Source organism: Melanostigma gelatinosum, assembly GCF_949748355.1.
Source record: "Melanostigma gelatinosum genome assembly, chromosome: 8".
NCBI classification, from domain to species: domain Eukaryota; kingdom Metazoa; phylum Chordata; class Actinopteri; order Perciformes; family Zoarcidae; genus Melanostigma; species Melanostigma gelatinosum.
Genome location: NC_136641.1, coordinates 10,940,249 through 10,955,974, shown reverse-complemented (window position 1 = coordinate 10,955,974; position 15,726 = coordinate 10,940,249). Strand labels below are relative to the sequence as shown.

General features: G+C 42.3%; 3 protein-coding genes across 4 annotated transcripts in view; all 3 read left to right on the top strand.

The window, feature by feature from the left end:
• LOC306780551 (charged multivesicular body protein 4c-like) overlaps positions 1-3,488 on the top strand; it is a 4,146-nt gene extending 658 nt beyond the window's left edge. The window contains 4 exon segments of the mRNA XM_079272961.1: positions 262-439; positions 860-974; positions 1,503-1,629; positions 2,157-3,488. Coding sequence (XP_079129087.1) covers positions 262-439; positions 860-974; positions 1,503-1,629; positions 2,157-2,221 — 485 coding nt within the window. The 3' untranslated portion in view covers positions 2,222-3,488.
• Positions 3,489-4,096: 608 nt separating this feature from the next.
• On the top strand, positions 4,097-9,422 carry eif2s2 (eukaryotic translation initiation factor 2, subunit 2 beta). Its single transcript, XM_079274417.1, has 9 exons — positions 4,097-4,212; positions 5,758-5,941; positions 6,050-6,150; positions 6,349-6,478; positions 6,558-6,658; positions 7,136-7,284; positions 7,405-7,461; positions 7,603-7,688; positions 8,060-9,422. Exons 1-9 carry the CDS (start codon positions 4,198-4,200, stop codon positions 8,233-8,235), a joined length of 999 nt encoding a protein of 332 aa, XP_079130543.1. The 5' UTR covers positions 4,097-4,197; the 3' UTR covers positions 8,236-9,422.
• Positions 9,423-10,684: 1,262 nt separating this feature from the next.
• LOC306780509 (serine/arginine-rich splicing factor 6-like) lies at positions 10,685-15,479 on the top strand. Of its 2 annotated transcripts, none has more exons than XM_079272911.1 (6): positions 10,685-10,869; positions 11,286-11,419; positions 13,053-13,171; positions 13,308-13,510; positions 13,615-13,674; positions 13,854-15,479. In XM_079272911.1, the coding sequence occupies exons 1-6, from the start codon at positions 10,763-10,765 to the stop codon at positions 14,278-14,280; spliced, it is 1,050 nt and encodes a 349-aa protein (XP_079129037.1). In that variant the 5' UTR covers positions 10,685-10,762; the 3' UTR covers positions 14,281-15,479. The 2 variants fall into 2 exon arrangements, with proteins under 2 accessions (XP_079129037.1, XP_079129036.1); XM_079272910.1 differs by having other exon boundaries at positions 11,286-11,446.
• The last annotated feature ends 247 nt before the right edge of the window (positions 15,480-15,726 follow it).

Sequence of the window (15,726 nt, the reverse complement as noted above, 5' to 3'; positions counted from 1 at the left end):
GCTATATCCAACACTCCTCCCTGTTGACCTAAGAGTCACTAACACTGTAGATTGGTGAGTAAGCATTATGTCAATGATTCCACCCGGTGCTGGATCACTGTCATGTCACAGGATATGCCATGCAAATGTTTCACCACGTTTTCAGGCTCTCGTTCCTGTTAAAGGACAAAACAATCTCCCCCCCGATTCACAGTTTTACTTCATGTCAGTGGAATCCAAGCAATCTGTTTTTGGGACAATAAACTGTCTTTCTCTCCTCAGCGGCCCTGCAGGCTTTGAAAAGAAAGAAGCGGTACGAGAAGCAGCTCACCCAGATCGACGGCACGCTGTCGACCATCGAGTTCCAGAAAGAGGCTCTGGAGAACGCCAACACCAACACTGAAGTGCTCAAGAACATGGGCTTCGCCGCCAAGGCCATGAAGTCTGCCCATGAAAACATGTGAGAGCGAGCACCCAGTCACTGATTAAGTTCTTTACAATTGTATTGATTGTGAACTGATGTGAAGCCTGTTTATAAAGGCTACTTCTTGATTGTGTTCATGGGGAAAAAGAGAGGCAGTCTGTTTTCCATCAATAGAAAGATTATGAGGAATATACTTTGCTCGTAACAAAATACAGAGGATTTGAGCCATATGCATTAATACCTCGCTCATCCAAACCCATTAGCACTGGATGCTATTATGTTATCAGTGACAGGATCAGAAACAATAGCAATATATAGTAAAAACATTCATACACGTTTACCTGCCAAAATGACAATAAACATACTTCTAACTGTATCAAATGGTCAGTGTGCGTCGGTTAGAAGGTGTAATTCTGTTTAGCTCATGTGTGACTCATCCTCTGCTTGTTGTTTCAGGGACATTGACAAGGTGGACGACCTAATGCAGGACATCACAGAGCAGCAGGAGCGGGCGCAGGAAATCTCCGACGCCATCTCTAAACCCGTCGGCTTTGGAGAGGAGTTTGATGAGGTTGGGCAGCGCTTTTCAGATAATATATTTAGACAGATATCAGATGGATTTCCTCTGTGTTTAACACACGGTAATAAGTGATGGACTGATGATGATGATGACACAGGGTTGACCACAAAGTTAGTGCTGCCCAGCGGTGTTGCATTAGTTGACCTCTTTGTGTTTCTTGAGTCATGACTCGGGCATTAAGGCTTTCTTATTTTTGAATGGTCGTATTCATAGACCAACTTCACCACAATTGATGGTATTGAGTCATTCGGCGACAATATGGCAGAAAGAATGAATACGCTCTCTCGCAAATTCTCAGTCAAATGACTGGAAGTATTTAGACGAGACGATAAACTCACCAAGTGGACAGACGCACCAGATTAGGACCAGATGATACCCCCAGACTGATTTTGTAAAAATAGGAAAACTATTATTTAAGCTGCTTTGATTTGCTCGGATCAATATCTTTGTGGTTTTGGTTGTGCATGAATTACTTTGTGATTACCCCCAACTTCAGTGTTGTTCTCTGTGTTTTGCCAGGATGAGCTGTTGGCGGAGCTGGATGAGCTGGAACAGGAGGAGTTGGACAAAAACCTGCTGGAGATCGGTGGACCAGAGAACGTCCCCCTTCCCAACGTGCCTTCTACTTCATTACCTTCCAGACCTGGTGAGAGACATATAAATGAATGTATCATAAACTAAAACCGTTTAGAAAGGCTTCAGGTCTTTTACATTAACTGTTACCTACAGTTAGTTTTCATTTTGAGCTTGTTCATAAAAATTCTCTACGAGAATAATGATCTTTACAGCTGTGTGTGTTTTTATTATGTCCCCATACAGAACTGAGGTTTAAGTGCTTGTCATCCACCACATTATCGGACATAATTATTGGAACAATTACGACAATATAATGTCCCTTCTCATCGGGCGTTAATATATCCTGCACCCCTCGTGCAGACATCAGTCAATCCTCTCGTCTAACTCCTCACCACAAGGCAAATAATCATGTTTTCTAAAATGTTGACCGTTTGCTTCAGGCTCATCTGTTAAAGTAGATGTTTGAGGTGGAAGTTGATCCTGGTTCAGGATGAGTTCTGGAAGCATAACCGCACCCATTCATTCATTCATTCATTCATTCATTCATTCATTCAGACATCTCTCACGACTGTTATTTCCATCTTTTCACCCCCGCAGCCAAGAAAGAAGAGGACGAGGACGACATGGAGGACCTGCAGCGCTGGGCGATGGAAGCCATGTAGACGCAGCGTCGGCCGCATCATACCTGCATCGCAGAGGGAAGAGGAAGGAGCAAGGGGGAATGAATGGACTGATAGGATGTTGTGTATGAGTATATTTTTGTGTGTCTGAGGAGAGTTGACGTTATGTAACACTAGCAAGCAAAAATGCTGTAGACTTTTTTTTTTTTTCCCCCGTCTCCTTCACAAATACATAGACCCCTGGGTGCTCAGCAGACGAGCCAGTCGGGGGCTTTTATATTGAAGCTCTATCACTGTACTTTGGCAAAGTCACCATGTTTTTACCCTGAATTTTAACACAATACTAGCATTTAATGGTCATCGTACTGGGCAGGGCTATCGCAGCACCCACAGAGTTCATAGTGAGGTGTAATCTTATGAGCTCTGTGGTGCGATAAAAGAGTTGTGGTCAAATTAGTGTTAAAGGCTGCATGGCGTTGCTAACATCACTGGAGGACAGGGGCATCATAGATCCTCAATGATCTGTTTCTGACTCTCATATTTACCTGTGTTTTGTAGCGTTAAACTGGCTGTTCTTTTTTTTTTTTTTTCTTTACAAAAATACCAATCCTTTGCTCCTTTTGTTTTTTGTTAATGCTGTTGGAAATAGGAGAACAGCTGAGCATGAGCTGGCTGAAGAAGATATGAGCTGTGTGTTTGCCAGAATGCGAACCTCTTCTTTTGTCTACGGCTGTGTGCTTTTGTCTTTTTCCCTCCTCTTTGCCTCCTGTCGCCATTTCAGCGACTGCGCCTCCCTTCAAAGGCGTTCTCACCAGTGGTTCCTGTTATTTGGTGTAAATATCCCAAATGTGTCTCTTTTTATATCCTGTATTTCTGCCATCACGGAGAGGTTGTGTTGAGTGAAGCATGCAACAATGGATAAATCCCAAATACAGATCACAAGGCACGGCTAGAAAGAGAGATGTTAAACATTTTCATCCTGCTCTGTCTGTCTGTCTCGGTTCTTCTCATAAAAGATATTTGTTTCAAATTGTATAATGTTGAAAAAATAATAATAACCTATTGTCACACCTTATTAACTGCATCTTGAAGGAGATCGTGGTTTGTAAAAGATTAGATTATAGTCGATCTACAACATTTTGGAGTTTAAAGAGTTAATTACTTTAGATTTTCAAAGTCATGTACATTTTTTTAAATAAGAAAAAAAAACATAACACAAGGATGTATGGATAAGCATGTTTGCATTTCTATGTTTTATTTATCAAGATGAGAATATTATTTGCAAAATCATTAAAGGTTTTCAATTCTTTTCTTGTAGTTTTGTCATTTATTATATGTCAGAACATCACAATCCATCACAATGTTCCATAGCCGGAGGTGATGTCCGACCAGCTGACCCCAACCCAAAAATATCTATCAAAGGAAACAGAGGCATTTTAGCTTAAAGAGAGGAACTTAATAGATGCAATGTTAACTATTCACGAGTTTTCCTGCCAGTCATGTTTCTACTTACAAGCTAAGAGGTTTAAACTTCTGACTGTTCAGGTTTGCTTAATATGGTATGCATATTTAGAGGGTCATAATTTAACATTGCATGGGGGATAGCAGAATAATTGTCACTATCATGAATACACCGCTAATACATACATAATATCAATAATAATGATTACTGACTTTATCTACATGGTACTTTTCTAAACCAAGTTACAAAGTGCTTTCCAGTTAATGCTAGCACAGAAGCCAAGCAATGTATTTTCATAGTAGAGGGGACAACCACAATTAATATATCGGGAAATAAATATACAGACTACTTATTTAGCAACCGATCGTTTTTACAATTCTGCTCTTGAACAACCAAATGCAACGCGACGTCGCAGTGTAATGACGTCAGGATTTGGGGTGTTCACGCTTGCGCACTGCAGATCCAACGCTGATGCAAGACATTTTCGGCGCAGCATTGTGCCACTGTTCGAGGGACAAAAATTAACCCGATTCCAGTCACTTTTCAGCCCGCAAACATGTCAGGAGACGAGGTAAGTCATCGCGGGTCATCCGCTGGTCACTCCGTGTTAGTGCGTAGACTTGTTTGGTGAAAATACGTGAATTATCAGCTCGCATCGGTGTTGAGGATGACTTTGGGCCTCGGCACTCCTTCCGATCCGCAGCAGCTCTCACATGGCTGCAGCCGAGCTAGCCTGACCAGACAAAACGTCAAGAAACCCCCCAGCAACGTTACACCACCGTATCACGATCTGTCACATGTCGCATATTATTAATCCTCATCGTGTTTCATCCATCCGCCCTGTCACATCTGCTGGATACTCAAATTGAAGGATTGACGTGAGCCAGCTAGCTAGCGTTAGCTGGCCGGCATCGAAGCTGCGGCGCTAACGGACGATGTTCTCCAGCAGGAACAAAAAGCGACTGGTACCGGCTCAGAGAGAGTCGAGACTGCTATAACGGTCAGAATTAAGATGTCCAACATTACCAAAATGAAATAATACGAAATACATTTTTTTTTTATCTTACCGGCTCTAATCAATAAAATTGCCATTAAAGATGTCCGTTGTTTTAAGAAAACAGATTATTGTGATTTAACCTTTAGTAAATTATCGTTAATACGTTAACGTTTGCTCATGTGGGTGCGAAGGTAAACTGGCCCGGTCATTCAGCTGCAACCGTTAACGTTGCAGTATTTCACAAAATTGCATCAGTTAAATGAGATAACAATGGCCCTTAAGACGAGGAAGAGTATCCCAATGTTGCGTATCAAGTCCTGTATCACAACATCTGTAATAACGCTTTATATCGGTTTTGTGCCGCTGTCACACAAATGACTGGTGTCTGATTGGCTGACAGGTGTCTGCTGTGTGGCTTCATCTCGATTATTTTCATAATTAATAATCTTTTAAATCACAGAAAATAGTGAAACATCACAATTTCCCAGATTTCAAGTTGACAAATTCAGGTGTCTTGTTTTTTTCTCTTTCAAACTGTCTAAAACCTAAAGATATTAGATTAACTATCAGTCAAATAAAAAAAGAAGTCCCATTTGAGTCTGTAACCTGATAGTCTTATCATTTGTGCTAAATATGACATAAACCGATACCTTTTTGGTCAATTAAGTCATCATTTAATCTCATCTATTATCTATTACAGCACACTTCAATCATGGCTGCTCAGTCGTTAAGTCGCTGTTTTATATCAGGGCCCAAAATATGTGACGGCACTTATCTGTCATTTATTGTTATCAGATCACTTTTATTAATGTAAAAAGCCATGGGTTGTATGACAACAAACACCCTGGAGATCTCAAATTCCATTCAATTAATCAGGTATTTTTGTATATCACATTTTCACACTGAAAAACACCAATGGATACAGCTGATTTGAATGTTATAAGAAAAAAACAATGTTAAAAAATACATTTTACACCTCCCAAAACATGAATATCAATAATCACAGAAGTGCAAGCTAGGAAACGATACAACTACTTGAGCAATGGTAAAGGGGGGAAAAGTCGGAAACTTGTCGCAGTTGTAAAACTTAATTTCCTCTCTTCTTTTCCTCTTCTTCAGATGATTTTTGACCCCAACATGACCAAGAAGAAGAAGAAGAAGAAGAAGCCCTTCATGCTAGATGAGGAAGGAGGAGAGGGAGGAGGAGGAGAAGAGGCTAAAGAGGTGGAGGCGAAGGAAGCCGAACCAGAGACCGGAGACGACAAGGAGATGGATCTAGATGAAGATGAAGGCAGGAAGAAAGGTTGGAACGGAAAAAGAGATTACTCAGCGTCTGTGCATAGTCCTTCATGAGGGATGTTACATCGTATTGAACCACCAGCCTGCATTGAGTTTGTTTTGTCTTCTCTAGAACCGTCCGATGATCTGAGCGACTTGAACTTCTTCAACCAAAAGAAAAAGAAGAAGAAGCCCAAGAAAGTATTTGAGAATGATGTCGAGGAGGGATTAAAGGTCAGTCACTGCGAAACCACAGCCAGTTCTTCTTCTTTCGCCTCAATAGTAGTAGTCTGCTTATTCCTGTTTGCTTCCATCCCCTCTCTTTCTGATCATTCTGCATGCGCACTTCTTCACTCTCCTTTCTCTTGTCTTAACCACATTGTCATTGCTCATCTCCTCGCATCAACCTCACCTGTCGTTGATCCGAACCAGGAGCTGAAAATTGAGGCAGAGCAAACAGAGGTGGTGGAGGAGGACAACCTGGACCTGATGCTTCCCACTAAGAAGAAGAAGTCAAAAAAAGTGGACTTTGATGAGGGAGAGTTGCTGGAGATGGACGACGGTGAGAATAAGTCACTGCGCGTTTGAAGCAGAGAACTAATGGGAAGCACGTGTTTCATCGTCATCTTTGTTTTTACCAGCTTTGGAGGATGATGAGGGGAAGGACAAAGACGGGATCTCTTTCAGCTCCTCCACAGGCCCGACCTGGGCCGGTACTGAAAGAGACTACACTTATGATGAGGTAGGACCGCTGTAAACACACTCACAGCCATGTTATTTATATATTATGATACAATTCATTTTACATGAGGAAGGACAGCTTGTTTAGTGCAAGGAAATTGGAATGTGTACGTTTTGGAAAATGCTGTGATACAGATGAAATGTCGCACTTCCTTGTTCTGTATGCACAAGCAGGAAAAACAAGTTCCATCAAAGAACGTAGCTGAGAATGAGGACGGTATCTCAATTCTTACCATCCTTATTTCTTGTAAACTGGAACTAACTATACTGAGTACAAGACTGTCTTCTTTTAGAAATCACAGGAAAATGACTTTTAACTCCAGAACAGGCATGTCATAGTTGTCTGTACATCCATGAGTATATTGCAAACAGCAACTGCCAATAGTTTATTCCGCACGATTTGAATCATGCCAAATTGCTAAAAATGTAAATATTATTTCAAACAATTCAAAATGTTTCTCTGGCGTAACTTTTTCAGCTCCTGAACCGGGTCTTCAACATAATGAGGGAGAAGAACCCGGATATGGTGGCCGGAGAGAAGAGGAAGTTTGTCATGAAGCCTCCTCAGGTGGTCCGAGTGGGAACCAAGAAAACCTCCTTCGTCAACTTCACAGACATCTGCAAACTGTGAGCCTCCCGCTCTTCAGACAGACACGTGAACACCTCTCAAGCCGTCCCAGTTGGCATCAATACAACATTTTATTAAAGCGATGGCTACACACTGACCTTTCATGTACTTCATCACAGGTTGCATCGTCAGCCTAAACATCTCCTCGCTTTCCTGTTGGCCGAGCTGGGAACAAGGTACATTTTTATATTTGCAATCACAATTCATGGATACACTGTAATTGGATTTTATGTAAATTTTTGGCTCCAGTTCCTCAAAAACATTTCTGTGCATTGTTATGAAAGTCTAATTTATGTTTTGTTTTTTTCTGTTCACAGTGGTTCCATAGATGGAAATAACCAGCTTGTGATCAAAGGCAGATTTCAACAGAAACAGATAGAAAATGTCTTGAGAAGATATATCAGTAAGTAACTAATTACAGTGAATAAACTAGACTGTGCACATTTAGGCTTTGGTTCTCGTCTTTTTTCCACCAACGCACTCAATGTCTGTGTTCAGCTTTAGTCTGTGGAGTGAAAACAGAAATCCATTTACCATAACATCCATTTATAATGTGAATGTAGCCATTGCTTTATTCTCCATGAAGGATGGAATTCCCCAAAAAAAGGAAATGGATATAAACAGAATATATGAAAGAAGATATCAAATTGTAATAGTTTTGAAATGGAAAACAATGTTGTTGTTTTTTACCTCACCACCAAGAACGTCTAAAAGGACATTCATAGAACTCCTGTGAGTGCTGCGATGCTAACAGCTGTCTTCTCAATCCCGCAGAGGAATACGTGACGTGTCACACCTGCCGCTCCCCGGAGACCATCCTGCAGAAAGACACTCGCCTCTACTTCCTGCAGTGTGAAACGTGCCACTCCCGCTGCTCTGTCGCCAGCATCAAGACCGGCTTCCAGGCTGTGACGGGCAAGAGGGCGCAGCTGCGCGCTAAAGCCAACTAAAAGACCACCGAAACTGGGCTCTCCTCCTCCTCTCTGCTTCCCCTTTCCCCTCGGAGGGGCCGAAGCTGGGGGGGGTCGGGTGCTCCTCTGATTCGCTAAAAGGACTCTCTGGATCGAACTGCGGGAGGGTTTGGCTGTTAAGTTGTGTCGTGGCCTGACAGGGCAGAGAGAGTATCTAAAGCTGACAGATTGGGTTCAGGCACCGTAAGCAGATGACGCATACCACACACACACCATTGGATGCATTTAATTTGTTGTCTGGCTGACGAACCCTCCACCACCTACAGTTGTTTTTGTTTCGATTTGCTGTGATTCTTGATTCCTGCCAGATTCCTGATTTGATACGGCTTCTTCGTTCTTTCCTCTCCCGCTTAACATGCACGAGATGAATATTTCTTTGGATGAGGAACGGATGTCTCCATGCAAATTGCAGTGAAACTACATTGATTTACAATGACAGAGCGTAGTTGCTCTGGTAATTGTAGCCATGCGGCTCATATGGTCACTCCGCTTTTCTTGAATTCCAGATTGCGTTCCTGTTTCTGTTCTGGCCCAAAACCACAAAACTGCCAGTCCAGAATTTTCTGCTGTAGCTTTTCAAGGATAGATATCAAAATCACTACACGGAGGAAGGTTTGTCACTGCTACTGGTCTGTGACCGCCCCGACGCAGAGCTGATTTTGATCATCTGTTAGCAGGACATGAACACACAAGTCAGAGAACTACGGGTTGATAAAGGGGAGAGCAACTTCTCACTGGAGACTGAGAGATCCAAATGATGGTGTGTTTGTAAGTGGCATTGATGAGCAATTTTGTACTTCATTATTGCTTCCTTTTTGACTTTTGAAGTTAAGATGAACACACACTATCAACCATTTGAAATCTGATGTGGAAATTATTAAAATGACTTTCGTCAAGAAGAGCAGCTTTCCCTGAACATGAACGCCCAAATCCTTCCCCCTAAAAACAGCTTCTGAGCAGATGCCTCTATCCTCTTTATTTTCAAGTATGATTTCAACAAGTTTACACCACAAGCTAGCCAGGATGTGAGGATGTTTAGTCCACTGATGCTGGTTACTACAGGATATTGGTTCTGTTGATGTTTGAGAAGGATGTGGATAAGTATGATGGGCTGGAATCATTTTAAAACCTGGTTTTTACAAAAATAAAATATTCTACTCTCTCCATTTCTGCTCTCTTTCTGTGTTTACATATTTTGTACAGTGTGCCTCATAACTAGTTCAATGTTCAACCAGAGAAAAAAGTTGCTGTAAAAATGTAACCATTAGGACCAGAGACGGTTTGCTGTGTTGATCACCCAGCAGCAGGTTTGCTCCTTGCTCGATGGTTGCCATGTTGCTGCTTTTACTTAGAACGGCCAAAAAGTGTTACTTGCAAGCAATGTATTTATAGCTGAGATTGGTCTCATTATTTTGAACCCAATATAAATTTTAAGTCTGTTCTAAATGCTTATATATATTGTGTAAAGGCCGTGGATTGTTCTTGACTTTGTTGGATCAGCTCTTGCATGCAAAGCACTGAGATTCATGTATTTAACCTGGCAACTACTGAGACTAGTAGTTTCTCAGGTCCACTTAAACCACACATCAATCCCAATGATTATACGGAGCCAACATTTTATGACTAATTATATTCCTTCTGACAGTATGTGATAAAATGGATAATAGAAGGAAATAAATAAAACCGATATGGCACCTGAAACCTTCTTGCACGAACTTTCATGATATCTGGCAGATCACCATTTAGAACATAAATTATCAATAAACTATTCCTTATAGTGTACAGGATGGACATCCTTTTGAGTTACTGCTCATGTTGGTGTGGCGGTAAATGAGCAGGTGGATATTTTAGTCACACTATCACTCAGAAAGCATGTAGATCCTACAAATTCCATTAAGTGTTGCCGAAGCAAGGACTTTCATATGTATGAATCGGGGGCATATACACAAGCAGTATGGCAGGATTGGTATGAAACTGGAGGACATTTATAATATTTACACATGTTGGTGGGTGACGGTTGGCTGGAAAATAAGGGAAGAAAACATCAGCACTATTGACTGAATATATCTTTATATAACATATGATCGTCACTCTTCTGAAATAAATCATACAGGTCTCAAGCATAGATTATATCAAATAGGCAAGCACCCATTGGAAAACACGCACTCTGCAGCCACCCAGAAACAGTTGAACACTTACTACTTCATTGTAGGAAATAATATCAAGAGAAATCGCCCTCTTCAGCCAACAAAGAAGACAAAACACTATTACTTTTAATTGTCAAGTCTGTTGGTGAACAGCAGCCATTGCCGCCTTCTCCTCTTGCTTGTCTTGTTGCACACAACAGTCCAGCTGGTGGCGGTAATGCGCCTCTAAAGTGGTTTGCCAGCTTCGAATAAACACTAAAGAAGAAGAAACAGAACACGACCAAGAAGAAGAAGAAGAAGCAGTAACGCTCTCTCGTTCAGCTTGGTAACGGGCCCCGCAGAAGAACAGTCGAGAAGTCATGCCTCGTATTTATATTGGACGGCTGAGCCACAATGTCCGCGAAAAAGACATTCAGCGGTTATTCAGCGGATATGGAAAGCTCATGGAAGTCGATTTGAAGAACGGGTGAGTGTTTGATAGAAATGCAACCGCGGGTTGGATAATATCGCCTAGCTAGCATTAACGTAACCGTTCATATGAACGACGTCGGTGCTGGTACAGAAACACCATACGCTTTTAACCAAATAGCTAACGTTATATGTCTTACTCTGAAGGCCAGTCGGCTTGTAAACTTAAACCCGAGAGTTTGTTTCGCGGTTCTTTTGTTCCATTCCTCTACATGGACTCCCGCTCGTGTGACTAATGTAGCATGGCCAACATGGCGTCTTTGTGTTGGTTTCATCGCAGTGCTAGCGGGCCCAGATAGCTAGCTAGCTTGTTTGATGTACATGAACGCATGGCGTGTGGAAAGAGACACGACTTGAGCCGCTGTTATAACTTTAAAAAAATATATATATATTACAACTGTCTTTCCATTCCAGCTATGGATTCGTGGAGTTCGAGGACAACCGGGACGCTGACGACGCCGTGTACGAGCTGAACGGGAAGGAGCTGTGCGGGGAGCGCGTGATCGTGGAACATGCCCGGGGGCCGCGGAGAGATCGAGATGGCCACGGTGGGGGTTACCGGGGTGGTGGGCGCAGTAAGTGCAGTCTATTACAAGATACCCTTCTCCCTGGGGTTGAGGTGTCTGTGTGGACTGCACAGATAACCCGTTATGTTGTTTTGCGCCAACTGAGACTTGCGGCATAGGTTTACACTTTGATTATTTCAGGTTCACTTCCAGGTTTACAATCCCAAACATCCCACGATAGTGTCAAGTGACAACATGTTTACTATGGCTCAGATTACATGCTAAATTTGAGCGCTGCTGTAACATTATCTGTAGCGGTACTATACTCTATATCATGTTTATTTTATTTATGTAACCGTATGCCCACATGGAGACGTTTTTTTTTTTTTTTTTTTTTTTTTTTTTTTTTTATTAAACCTTTTTCTTTTTGGCGTGTTCGGCCTCATCCTGCTGAACAAATCTCATTTCCTACCGTTAAGGGTTGGTGACCTGCTGGTTTTTGCTCCTCCCTAGTGATCATGGGCCACTCTTGATTGGTCTGTAGTTCATTATCGGGGTGGAACAATAATATGCAAGTCAGAAACCTCAAATAGCAGAACTCTTTAGGTGTTAAAAGTTGGCATTAGTCAAGACAGCTTGCTTTCCTAACACAGATTTCAAGGTTCTCTTGGATGATAATTGCTAGTCTGGCGAGCCATGTTTTTAAGGCCTAGACATTAAAATGTGTGGTCTGCACCACAGAAGGAAGCTAATCGCAAATGATCACGACAAACCTAGCGTAAATTATAGCGTCATCATTAGAACTAGAACATTTTCATGTGAAATGTGTATTTTTTAACTTTGGTATATAATTTTATATTCCATATTAACAAAAGTCCTTGATGTTTCAATTTGAAAGAGTCCAGTTGCGGGCTGAGGCTGAGAGTCCATTGAGGCTAAAGATGACTGGCTAAGATGACTGCCTGTCCCGTTTGGCCTTGGCTTTCACCTTACAATGTGTGTGTGAGACCTTTGCCCCCCCCTTGATCCTTGGCTGACCTAACCGGAAGCCATGATGACATCAGCCTTTTGCCAATAGACCAGGGGTGATGGTGAGGATTGCCATTGGTTTTTATGTTGACAACAAACATAAGTGGAGCGGCTCAAGTAACGAACTTACAAACACCAGAAATGTTGTAAGTGAGAGAACGAGAGAACCAAATTTCGGACCGACATCCGGTCGACTGGCGGAAGATTGGCGTATGCGTTTAAATTTGATCGAACAGTGTCCTTGACCGCAACTTATGTGGATACCTCCTTTCTGTTTGCGTTACAGGGTTCGGAGGTCTTGAAAGAACATCACTGTTCATTTGTTTATGCAGCTAAACCATCACAGTGTGATGTACCGGAGTAAGGCAGGTTTTTTTATTGCCAGAAACAGATGCAGTGGTGTTCTTTGCAGCAGAGAACAACATCAAAATGCTGAATGATACAAAGTGGCCACCAGATCATTTATCTGAAGCTTTGTGTTTTGAAAATGGGATCAAAGGGACCCCATGTCATTAAGTTCAAATTAATACGCCCATGGACTTTAATCTGGCAGGTCACTGCCTTGTGTTCATTTGATAACCCAGGCCAGTAGTTTATCGTGTCTCGACCGTTTCTAACTTTATTTCATGTGCTGTTGTTTTTAAAGGTAGCGGTTTCAGCAGCCGGAACCACACTGGCAGGGATAAGTACGGACCTCCAGTCCGTACCGAGTACCGCCTCATCGTGGAGAACTTGTCCAGCCGCTGCAGTTGGCAAGACCTCAAGGTACATGTTCGAACACCAGCTATTGTTTTACCGTGGTTCGGTTGACTGGTGAAATGTTTTACACTGCAACCGCTCAGACAGAATGAGATTGTCTGCGTATTTGGTGGTTAACTCTATTTGTGTGCGTGTTCCACAGGACTTGATGCGTCAGGTAGGAGAGGTGACGTATGCAGACGCCCACAAGGAACGCACAAATGAGGGTGTGATCGAGTTCCGGTCCCAGTCAGACTTGAAGAGGGCCATTGACAAGCTGGACGGTACAGACATCAACGGACGGAAGATTCGTCTCGTGGAGGACCAGTCTCGCAAACGAAGGTCTTACTCTGGCAGCCGCTCCAGGTGGGAACACCGCTTAAGCTCTTTAATGCTTCCGACTTTTTGTCGAAGATGCACACTAAACTGTTGCGAACAAACTTGTAACACTGATATCTATCTGACATTAGATCTCGTAGTCGCCGCCGCTCCCGCAGCAGGAGCCGCAGAAGCTCCAGGAGTCGCTCCAGGTGAGACTGGGTCAAATCTAACAAAATAATATTAAAGTACAGAATGGAGTTCGACTTCAAGTTTAGACATAGATAAGTAGGAAATAGAGGTTATGTATTGGGTGTAGTGCCAGAAATGAATGAATATCGTTAAATGCGTTTGCCTCTTTTTTTTAAACATGTTTTTTTATTCCCTACAGGTCTCGTTCCCCTGGCAACAAGAGACGTCGCCATTCCCGCTCCAGATCTGGAAGGAAGTCTCGCTCCAAGTCGGGAGGAAGCAAATCACGATCTCGCAACCGCCGGTCCCGTTCTCGGTCACGTAAATCTAAGTCCCGTTCACGCTCTCCCAAATCCCGGTCTCCTTCAGCTGACCGGAAATCAAAGTCCCGTTCAAAGAGTCGCTCAAAGGTAAAGTCGAAGCAGGGTTCTCGCAGTCGTTCCAAGGAGATTTGTGGCGACAAGTCCCCCAGTCATTCAGCGTCCCCGATGGCGAACGGGAAGGAGGAGCCCGTCGCCAAGTCTCCCTCCCGCTCCCCTTCGCCTCTCAAGGATGACCGCCGATCCAAGTCCAGGGAGAAACGCTCCGCCTCCCGCTCAAAGTCTCGATCAGCTTCTCAGGATTAGTGATTAAAAATGGGAGCGTTTCTCTCATCGTCGAGCTCGATCCCTACGCTGTACATAGTGAGCAGTGTTGTCATACGGGCTTATGCTTCCTGGTTCATCTACTTTTCTCCTTCAAGTGTTCACTTGTCTTAAACATGTTTTAGATTCAGTTTCCTCAGAGGATGCACCACAGTAATTATTTTTGATTTCTGTATTGTCTGCCTCTAAAAATAAAACTCAAAAGAAGCTAGACTTAAAATCTTTAGAGCTTTTGATTTGAGATCTAGTCTGATAACTTCAACTGGACTGGTAAACCGTAGGTTTGTCTGTTATATTCGAAAACTGATTATAGCTCAGTGAAAATTAAGTTGTCTTCATTTTACTTTCATCATTTTAGACACTCAGTTGTCACTCAGTTGTGACAGTGATAGTTTGATTTTTAGATAATAACAACGTACTAGCATTATAACTCCATTGATGTCTGGAGCAACCATCAGACCGTTGTTTTCACAGTCAGCTGTGGTTGTGGGAGAAAAGTAACGTGTGGCCAGAGCATTGGAGCAGTTTTCCTCTGAGCTGCAGTCTCAATACTCGCTTTCTCATGGAATTGGCCGATCTTTGTGTTTTGCGGTACTCCAGAATGTACATCTGGGATGCAAGAAATTGTACTGCAGAACTGCATATTTACAAATGAATAAGGGTTTGTATGTCATATTTGAACAACTTGCATTCTAAGGGGACTCTTCTGATCTTTTAACCTCTTGTACATAAACAGTGTGATCAGCATCAAAAAATATTTCTTTCTTTGTTGCGTCATATTTTTTTTGTAACCTTGAGCAGTTGATATGTGGAAGATCCTTTAACTTTCTGGATTTTTTTTGTTTGCTTAGAGCTCTAAATGTCTTGCTTTTTGCTTTGTTTTGATTGCAGCCCTTATAAAGTTATTTTCTATTTCATCTCTTCTGTGAGTTTAATCCAGAGGGTATGGATTTGTCAAGCCTCTGCTTATTTAAAGTGCCGCTAGTGCTGGAGTTCTTGTACTAAAAGGTACACTATTCAAATCTCGAGTGTGTGTGTGTTACAAACACCACCAGACTTGATGAAAGCGTCTCCCTCCTCTCCATCTTGTGGAATAGATTTATTTTTTCTCTGCAAATGAGATTAATGGATAATTGTCTTTTTTTAATTTTATGTTCAATTAAAGATCTTGATGAAATAATGTTGCCGTGTGGTATTTTGTGTCTGCATCACATAAACCTTGTCTGCAGTATCGAGATGACCTATATATCCTGCTAATTATATAATAAATGGTGTTCCATGGAAGGGCGGCTCTTTCTGGTAAAATGAACCGGATCAATGTGTTGTAGATGTAAGCGCGTCTGTGTTTTTACCGTTTGAAACGGATGCGGCCGAGCTCCGCTCTCCCGGCTCATCGATAGTCCACATTATTTTCACATCTCGACAGTG